This window comes from Poecilia formosa, unplaced genomic scaffold, assembly GCF_000485575.1.
Source record: "Poecilia formosa unplaced genomic scaffold, Poecilia_formosa-5.1.2 Scaffold97, whole genome shotgun sequence".
In the NCBI taxonomy this organism is placed as follows: Eukaryota; Metazoa; Chordata; class Actinopteri; order Cyprinodontiformes; family Poeciliidae; genus Poecilia; species Poecilia formosa.
Genome location: NW_006800036.1, coordinates 744,699 through 754,488, shown reverse-complemented (window position 1 = coordinate 754,488; position 9,790 = coordinate 744,699). Strand labels below are relative to the sequence as shown.

The 9,790-nt window shown below is 37.5% G+C and overlaps 1 protein-coding gene across 1 annotated transcript; it reads left to right on the top strand.

Moving 5' to 3' along the window:
• The first annotated feature begins 270 nt into the window (after positions 1-270).
• herpud1 (homocysteine-inducible, endoplasmic reticulum stress-inducible, ubiquitin-like domain member 1) lies at positions 271-9,184 on the top strand. Its single transcript, XM_007558540.2, has 8 exons — positions 271-697; positions 2,348-2,425; positions 3,525-3,590; positions 5,306-5,463; positions 5,930-6,040; positions 6,126-6,497; positions 7,256-7,373; positions 7,556-9,184. The coding sequence occupies exons 1-8, from the start codon at positions 545-547 to the stop codon at positions 7,730-7,732; spliced, it is 1,233 nt and encodes a 410-aa protein (XP_007558602.1). The 5' UTR covers positions 271-544; the 3' UTR covers positions 7,733-9,184.
• Positions 9,185-9,790: the final 606 nt, after the last annotated feature.

Sequence of the window (9,790 nt, the reverse complement as noted above, 5' to 3'; positions counted from 1 at the left end):
TTCAGATACAACAAATGTAAGGGATGCTACTGAAGTGGAAAATGGGGTCTTAAATGGCTGTAAAATTCCAGAAAATCTTTTGTTGGGAATTTAAACGTATAAGATGGATATTCCTCTTTGTGTAAAACATGTATAATGTGTTTAAGGAGTTGTCAACTTCGAGTTACCCTAAGAGCCAAAGTGAGCTATTTCAGGCACTATTGTAAAATAGACGATCTTTGAATAATTTCCGCGCATGCTCTCAGTGCAAACATTTGACGGGCCTCCACGTCTGAGCGAAAGTGGCGTTTAGCCAATCAGGAGCAGCCACAATGTGTTTGGAAACAATATTGTTCCTGTAAAGTGCAGTACGACGGACCGCATACAGATAGTTCTAGACGCTGCTCCCGTCGTAGTGTTTCTCAGCTCAAGAAAAGGTTTACTTTTGTTCCAGCCTTTCTACCAGTATATTTTATAACAGACCGTCGCTGTTCCTGAGTAGCGTTGTTGTAGCGAATACCTCCACCCAGTTCTCGTAACCACGTCAACTTACTCAAAAGTGAAAATGGATTTAGAAGATTCTCAACAAAAGACGACCAGTCTTCTCGTTAAAACGCCTAACCAGGCTCAGGAGGACCAAATTATTGATGGGGTCGACATGAAGTGGACTGTAAAGGACCTTAAGGCTCATTTGTCGAGGGTTTACCCAAGCAAACCGGTATGTAATAAAAGAGGCTACATATTAGCTCGAGGCTATGTTGTGGAATGTCATAACAGCCGCTCCGAGCTAACAGCTGTCAGCCATTTCCTCCGTATTATCTTCCTGCCTGGGTGTATCTGTTCTAAATGTCCGCTTGTTACAGGTTTTCAAAGGCGCCATATAAATCTTCGTAATGCTGTCTTTGTAACCCATAGATTCAGGGTTGTTTTTTTTACAGTGTTTTCCACAAACTTCAAAGGCACCGAGAGTACAGTTTGTGAAGCAAAGATTCAACAGAGGTCATCTCAGGGCGCAGTAGTCTACAAGGTTCAATTGGAGTAGTTACTGATACAAAGAATACCCCAGAATAAACAATTTTATCTGAACGAGCTACAAAATACATTTTAAACAATGACAATTTAATATTTGTCTGTGAAAATGAAGGTTTTAAGTTTTTTATAAGCTGAAATTCTTAAATTAATGTCCCTCCATTTTCATTGAAACCTGTAAAATATTGCAGCCCCAAAATGCATAAAAATGGCCACAAAGTGTTAAACTATCTTATATGAATGTTCTGTCTTTGGTAATCATATCAAATGTCTAATTACCCAAAATACTCAAAAAAAAAAAAAATCAGCCTAAGTTAAATTTATTCATGGAGAAGGACCATTTTACAAAAGGGATGAGGCATATTCAATCTTAAAATAAAATAAAAAATAGCTTTTTCATCATTCAAGGTAGATGTTTTAGTAAAAATATAGGTGCTTTGAGCAGGCCACTTGGTTGAATTTTTTTATTTAATTTTCTAAAAGGTGGTCTTCAGATAAATAAACATGCATTTTAAGGCCCCAACACTACCCCACCTATGTTGAATAAAATTGTAAAACTAGATTCTGTGTATGTTTACCTTAATATGGGAAAGTCTTGAGATGCCAACAGCTAAAAAAACAACAAAAAACCATTTGCTTCTGAGATTAGATGGTGAAGTTAGTCGGTGAGAGGTGGTCAAACACAAAACTGGAAAAAAAAAAAAAAACGTCAAAGTTAAAGAGAAGCTGTAGTTTCACAGTAAAGTTAATTATTATTGATCAACTCTGGGAAGTTAGCCATGTGTTTTAGCCAGCTCTGTAAATGATAATTAACACGCCGCTTGTCAGTTGCAAATTTATGTAAATCTAAGAGTAAAATTGGCCAGGAAGTAGAAGAAATTTCATTTTTCGATCAAGTCAGATCCATTTTAGTTGTCAATATCTGATGTAATCCTGATTAGGTCTGCATTGTCAATTGTCAGATGTTGTGGGAACAGGTGAGGCAGGTGTTTGCAAGCAAAATGCAGAAATTGTAAGAAATGCTGTATTTATTTTTATTTTTTTTTTTCAAAATGTTTTGCATAACTCGCTTGTAATAACCTCAGCTGTGTAGTATTTTAAAAGTAACATTGCTGTCAAAAACTTCTACAAAAGTCAATTATTTAATGTGACAACATAGACATGTTTATTTGCTCTTTTGCAATTTGAAACATAAGATTTTAAGTTTTCTTTAGATGACTCTCGCAAATTATCCTTAGGGTATAAAACAGGTTTAATGTGTGACTTTCTTTCTTCCAAATGATTTAATGCCTGAAATGTAAGTTTTTTTTGTTGTTGTTTTTTTCTTTTTGTATTTTAGGCTATAGGTGACCAGAGGCTGATCTTTGCTGGCAAGCTGCTGCCTGATCATTTGCACATCAACGATCTTTTCAGACAGGTATGTTTTCATTGTGTTTATTGTTCATTACAATATGTTTAAATTTATTAAAACTTAGAAATAACCCACATTTACAACTGAACTTTAAATCAGTAAAATTATTCTGGGTAATCCAGGGTACAGAATTTCTGGACACTTTTCTCAGTGAACATTGTTTGATATTTAACAGCCTCTTGAGGAGTTCCTCAGCCTGTAAACGAGTTCTTATTGTTTTTAAATTCAGTGTAGGATGATATTTCATATCTTTTATCTTGCAAATAATTGTAATACAACACTGTTTAGCAAACATCCTTATAAACAAATTTTTTTCACGTTTTCTTCAGTTGCCGTGGCACTACTTTTATGAACTAATCCACATATTTTTTTTTAAATGCGGCATGCATGTTTAACACTGGGCTGTGTTGCGAACCAGATTATTCCAGATTATGTCCTTACATATGGAGTAATTCCACTAACCAGCATGAACTTTAAAGGTGCAACTCTTGCTTTGAGAAAAGAAACACCAGCTCTGTGTTAAGTAGGAACAGTAGAGCTGAGCCTGGAGCTGCATGCAAATACTGCTAATAACAAGAAACACAACAGGGGATTATTCTGGGGATCCATCGTGTAATGTCATTTGATTAGCAAATATTGTGAGAGTGCAAAAGTCTAAAGGTCTTTGGCTTCTATTTTTGTTTCCTGGAGAATTATATAATCACGTGTATCTATATTTTAGCAAAGACTTGTTTTTTTCAAAGCTGAGGCAGAAGAAGAACAGAGTTTAAATCAGGTGTTAGAATTCACTGAGTGCTAAACTAGGTGATTGTTTTTTTTCTTTTGTTAGATTTTATGTGACTACGAAATTGTTCTGGTTTTTGAAGGTTTAAGGTGACCCAGACATTTCCACTGTGAAATAACTAGATCTTGCATAAACAGAAAAGAAACACCAGCTGTGTTGTAGCCAAAGTGACAGAAAGACAAGCAGCACTGTGTTTATACCAGCTTGTTGTCTTTTTTTTTTTTTTTTTTTTAATGTTTTTTTTTTTTTTTTTTCCAATGTGCCGTCTCAGTGAGGGTTTACGGGGAGGGAAAAGTCACTTTTTTATCTTCAATTTTGCAGATGGACTCCATTCCCACTCTGCACCTGGTGTGTCCCATGAGGAATCCACCCAAAGCAGCAATAAAGGTAAACATTAGTTTAAAAAGTATTTAAATTTCTGATCTAGAACTGTAGTCTCTGCAGTTCTTGATTAGAATCTGTACCAGGTAAGTATGCAGATAGATATTTGTGGGGTGGGAGCTCAATAACAAAGATAGAGTTTCAGTTTCATATGTCTCTCAAGTCAAACTAAAATTGCCTGCTCCTTTGTCATGAAGGAGCACATTGGGTGTGTTTTGTTGTGGGAACTGACAATCTGATGGGACGACCACCCTGCTGCTTCTCTGATGTCTGACCGTGACATCTGCCACCCTCGTCCTGAGCATTACGCTGAGACAGTGGAAGGGTTTACCAAGCTTGGCTTAAAAAAAAAAAAAAATAAGGCTTTTTATAAGCAGGGTAAAACCTGTCATCAGTAATGATTAAGAATCTTACTGTAAATTGTGTTAAAGTGTCCTTTTGGCTAACCTTGGGCTAAAAACCATGGAGTCACCTTCAACAGCTAAACTTACGGAGGTAAAGTTTTTCCTATTCATGCACTTCTGAAATTTATATCATAATGGCCTCAAAATCTTAAGCTTCACTCACTGAAGCTCTGAGAAACCTTGAGAGAAAACGGTAAACGAGAGTTGTTTTTCAAAAACAGTTTTTTGGTTTAGTAAATATGCGTCCAATGTTTTTGAGTACATTTGTGGTTGCTTAAATTATGTTAACTATCGTTTTAAAATTTGCAGTGAGAGTTGCTAAAAGTGAATTGCCTTTTAAACTATAGAGCTCCTTCAGACGAGTGTTTGAGTAACTTAATGTCACTTTTACTGTTATGCAAGAGCGACCAAACACATATTTAAAGCAGATATTGATTATTTTAATTCAGAATGTGTCTGGTTTTGTTTTCCTAAGTGGTTTGAGTTTGTCATCTTGTCAGCAGTTTATTTTTCACGGTACATTTTTTTTTTTTGCATATTTAACTTCCTTATGTGGAGCTGAAAATACTGTTCAGACAAATGGTTCCTTAATGTTTTTGCTTAATCTTCTTTTAGTGATATTCTAGGCTTTTAGGACTTGGTTTTAGAAATTATGTAGTCTATTAGACTGTGATGTTTAATAAGATTTTAATGAACAAGTTGGTTTCAAAATGACAAACGTCAAAAAGAACCCTCTTTGTAGCAGGTGTGCTCATTCAACTCCTCCTTTCCTACCGACATGCTGTGAGGCGGAACAGTTCCACTTCAGCTGTCATCCTTAAAGATCTTACACCTAAATGTGGCTCGCTTTGGTTTCACTGCCTTCTTTACTTTGGTTAATACTCAGAACCTGCAGGTGTTTGTGCATCCTGTTACTTGATTAAACCAGGGTGCTGCAGCTAGCAGCTCTTTGGACCTTCCACTCTTCATACCTTTTACTCAAAATGATGAATTGTTTTTTTATTATTATTTAGATCTAACATTTAGAGGGGTTTTCTATAGAATAATTGCATTGAATTTCCACAATGGAATGACACAAAAGTACCAGTAATATTTTTAGCTTTATCTTTTTAGTTATTAGGTTGGAAATTATCTACTTTTTTTATTTATATATATTTTTTTACAGCATTGTCCACAAATGTCAACATCCTACAAAGGAAACTACATCTATTCTCTTTGCTAGACTGAAAGCAAAATGTCTCTTTGGATTGTAAAAGTTGCAGAGCTCTGGTGTACAAAAACTCTTGCATTTCTCACGCTATGTGTTTTGTTCTGCAGACCAAAGAGGCAGAACAACCACATCCTTCCAGTTCAAGCCCACCTGTTCAGACTCCCAGCACACCAGAGCTCAGGCAGAGGAGGCAGACATCTTCGGCAGCTTCTACTCAGATCCACACGCAGACGCCTGGAGCTCCAACATGGCCTGCTTCAGCACCGTAAGCTATGAAGAGACAGCTTCCCTAATTTAAGAGTGTTTTAAACAAGGTGCAAAGTGGGAGGGGAAACGGCATAAAGCTGCTGAAGATTGTTTATAAAAATCTAAGAATCTCAGATTAAAGAGAGGAAAACCACAAGATGCGGCCTGTAATTACCCCAAAACATACAATCATTTCTGTTTGCTACTCTCTTCAGAGTAACCTCTTGTCACAGACTGAAGTGAAATTTAAAGACATTGACAAGACATCACTTGGGAGTTTCCATGAGAGCACCTAACACTTTCAGAATGAGTAGCTCTTTTATAAGTGCAGTTTTCAGATTCTGAGCATTAGTATTAACTTCCACCTGGCCAATAAATAAATATGCATGTGGGTTTTAAGCCAAGCATTCCATATTTTATCGCCGCTGGGTTTTGTTCCTGGACAAAAGGTCACGTTTCTTATAAGATTTCTATTTTTCCTGCAGCGCTGCAGAGTCCCAGCTGACCCAGCCAGCCTTTCCTGCCTTATCCCTGTACAGCCCTCAGCAGCTCCTGTGGCTCCAGCATGTCTACGCAAGACAATATTACATGCAGTAGTGAGTATCTGTTGATTATTAAGCCTCTCCATGGTTCCTCGACTTTTGTCATTTCTGATGTCTAAATCTAATTTCCCACCAATAGCCACGCAGCCATGGCAGCGGCAGGCACTGTTCCCCCGGCGCCGGTGGCAACCATCGGCCAATACCCACCTGTCCCTGCCCACCAAGTTCCTGTCCCAGCCCCTCTGGCCAATCAGAACCCCATTGACAACCTGCCAGTGAATCAGAACCCGGTGCAGGATGCCGCTTTCATCAACCCGGGGGAGGCCAATCAGAACATGCGAATGAACGCACAGGGCGGGCCCGTAATGGAGGACGAGGAGGATGTGGAGCGTGACTGGCTGGACTGGTTGTACTCCGCGGCAAGACTCGGCGTCCTGCTCATGATCATTTACTTCAACTCCAACCTGAGCCGCTTTCTGCTGGTGATGAGCACGCTGCTCCTCATGTATCTGTAAGCTTCTCTGCTACGTTTTTATATTTTGAATCAATTTAAGGATAAATCTTCTTGGCTGATGAGCAGCATTAAGAAACGTGGGGGAAAAAAAAACAAGTGTTCCTTTTCCACAAATGATCAGTCATAGTTTGGTTTCGTTTGATTTCCTGTGAATGTATGATTCAGCCATAATTCAGTTGGACAAACAAAAGTCAATTTTAGCAAGTAACAGATTAAATTTGAAGTCCATGTGCCAAACACCTTCTCTGTTCAGTAGAAAAAAACAAAAACAGAATGAAGCTTTGAAGTTTTTTTTTTTTTTTTATTGTATCTGAGATATTTGTGGTGACTGACCAGAAGGGGGCGCACTGTGGCATTTCTGCTGCACATAAGTAGCTGCTGACTGTGTGAATGTGATCTGAGGCCCTTAAAGCTGTTCTAAAAACTTGTATCTCCTTTTTTTTTTTTTTTTTCAAACTCCTCAGGAGAAAATATTTTCTTTTTTTTTGCACACACACAAAAAGTTAAATATGTTATTGTTATGTAATGAATTTTCATTTGAATCAATTAATTTTCTTGGGGTTTTTTAAGATATATTTATATATATTGTCTTTATGGATTCTTCTGTTTTAAGTCAGAGTTTTGGCTTTGCAGTACACATCCTTGTTAATTGTACTGACTTTGATCTTACAGCCCACAGATATTTTTTTAATACTGACAAAATTGAACATTTTGGCATTTACAGAAACTAATTTCTTATCTCTTTGCATATGCAGACACACAATGGGCTGGTTCCCCTTCAGAAGGCCAGCACCGGTTCAAGCACCCCACTTCCAGCCCCCTGAGGTCCAACACAACCAGCAGAATGAGGACAGGAACCCCGAGCATAACCATGTAAGAATTTCAGATTTTAGTTGCTTAAGTTTCCAGTTTCTTCAAATCGTTTAAACATGCCCTTCGATAATATTATACCAGAATTGTTTTGACCTCGTCATAGGTGAACAAATGACCCACAGATGGAGGTTTATTGGGAACTACTTTTCACTGAGAAACCTTTCTGTCCTTTGACTCTTCAGGCCGAAGAACCAGCTGATGGACAGATTGTGGGACACGCAGCTGAGGAATCTGAGGAGCTAATGACGGCAGTTTTAGTTCCTCCTCACAGGGTGTCCGTCATGTGGACAGCGTGGGTCTTCTTCAAAACTTTCTTCTCCTCCCTTATACCTGAGGTTGCTCAGGGCATGGCGAACTGAGTTCCCGAGGCGGCAGCGTTTGGTTTATAACGGCAACCGGAGAGCATGCTGGGATCCTAGGAGCTGCTGAGGCAGCAAGAAGTGGCAAACCGAATACCAGCACAATGAGACTTGCCAAAAAAAATATGGACGGTACCAAAGGACAGAAAGCTGGCAGTTTCTCAATGCTAGTTTCAGGTTTCTATCTCAGCACCATGTTTAATGCTTCATCAGAAGGTAACAGGCACAAGGTGGAACCTGAAGGTAAAGGAAGGAAAGTCTTTGCTTTTTGTGATTTCTCTTTTAGTATGAGGGATTATTTTTTTCCAAAAGTATTCAAAATTCATTAGATCTGAAAGAAAAAGAAAAAAAAAAGAGTAGTATGTGACCAGTAAGTTTGTCACATACAGATACTCCTGAATCTGTTTTTAGATTCTCAGAAAGAACATGCGTTAGCACATTTTTAACAGAGGTGTTTTTCACTTTTAAGCTTTTTGTCACTACGGAGGCAAAGCAACTCAATGGACCATAAAAAAATCAGCTTGTTAGTCTGTGATTGCAGGTGAATTGCAGGAGTGCACGCTATAAACTTTAAGTTATAATTGGAATACAATTTATTTCAAGAAAACTGAAGAAGAAATTCATGTCCTGGATTAAACACACACACACAAAAAAAAGGTTTGATCCCAGATTATTTTTTTTCCACCTCTTTCATTCCACTCTTAAGGTTTTAAGGTGGATTCTTTTTATTGAAACATTTTTTGTGACCAGATATGAATATTTTTGCCTAACTGATTTGAAAAGTAGTTTATAAAAGCATGTTTAAAAACAACAGAAAAAGCTGTAAATATATTTTTTTGTGTACACAGCGCACTTTACATCTAACTTCTATCATATGCAAGCTTCAAAATAGAGGTTATGACTCATGACCTTTTAGGGGCTCGGAGCCTTTCACACATAAATAGTTGAAATTACAGATCAAATTCAATATAAAGAAGCAAAATATATTGTGAAAAAATGATATTAGGAGGACTTCAGGTCTCAGCTTTTTGTCTTTTTTTTTTTCTGGTACCATTCCAGATTACATAATACAATACACTATTACTCTTCATCCTGATATTTTATATAATAGTTACGTTGAATGGGAAGTGATCAGATACAAATGACTTTAGTACTTCATTCTTTTGCATGAATTTTGATCTGTAATGGTAAATGAATAGGTTTTATAATCTTTTCTCTGTAAAGCCTTGAAGTAACTTTTAAGTAAGCAGAATGAAAGCTAGTTGTGTAATTGTGTATATTTTCTGTAACTTAATGCTTGTGTCTCCTGTGTGGGGAGGAAAGAAGACTGTGGCAACGGTCACTGTGTATAGCCGACATTTTTATCTTTATTTTTGTTCCAACCTTAAAATGGCCCTTGCAATAGAAATGTTTCCTATAAAAGATGCAATAAATGTTTGTATGTCAAATAATGATACTGTTGTGTTTTGTTTTGTTTTTGTGAAGAAATTGTTTCTTCCCTTTTAAGAAACAAAAAAAGTCCCTTCCTTTTCCACTACATAAGGAAGTCATAGAGAAAAGCCCTGATGGGATATTCCCCAGAACCTGTAGCTAAACATTTGATTGTTCAAATGTTTTCGACGCTGTTCAGTTACTTGGTGTTTAAATTCCACCACAGTTCACATGTTTGGTAAAAGTTAAACTGTAATAGGTTGAGATTCTCCAAGAGGAGGTTGGGACAATTTATACTTCAAAGAAAATGTTTTTACATTTTTTACACTTCAGACCGTGTAGGAACTTCAGAGGCGGTTCAACAAACTAAAATCCTCTATGTGAATCCGCAGTTGACTTACTGTGATCAGAGAAGCTGAATGTTTGGTTCCAGCTGAGCTGATATAGCAGGTATTTTACATAAACCCTCAAACTTGACTTGAGGTAGTTCTGCAGTGAAAGTCAACCTCCTGCTCATCAGCGAAATCTCCAACACCATTGTGCTGAGCCAGATAGCTTTAGTGAGTGTATTTTTCGTGGTGTGTGTGTGTGTGTGTGTACCCTGTTCTGCCCCCACAGACCTGTGTC

Excerpts from the sequence above, each read along its gene's own strand:
- herpud1 (XM_007558540.2), top strand. The coding sequence starts at position 545 with ATGGATTTAGAAGATTCTCAACAAAAGACGACCAGTCTTCTCGTTAAA. Across the intron at positions 698-2,347 it reads GGGTTTACCCAAGCAAACCG|GCTATAGGTGACCAGAGGCT; the intron begins GTATGTAATAAA and ends TTTGTATTTTAG. Across the intron at positions 3,591-5,305 it reads CACCCAAAGCAGCAATAAAG|ACCAAAGAGGCAGAACAACC; the intron begins GTAAACATTAGT and ends TTTGTTCTGCAG.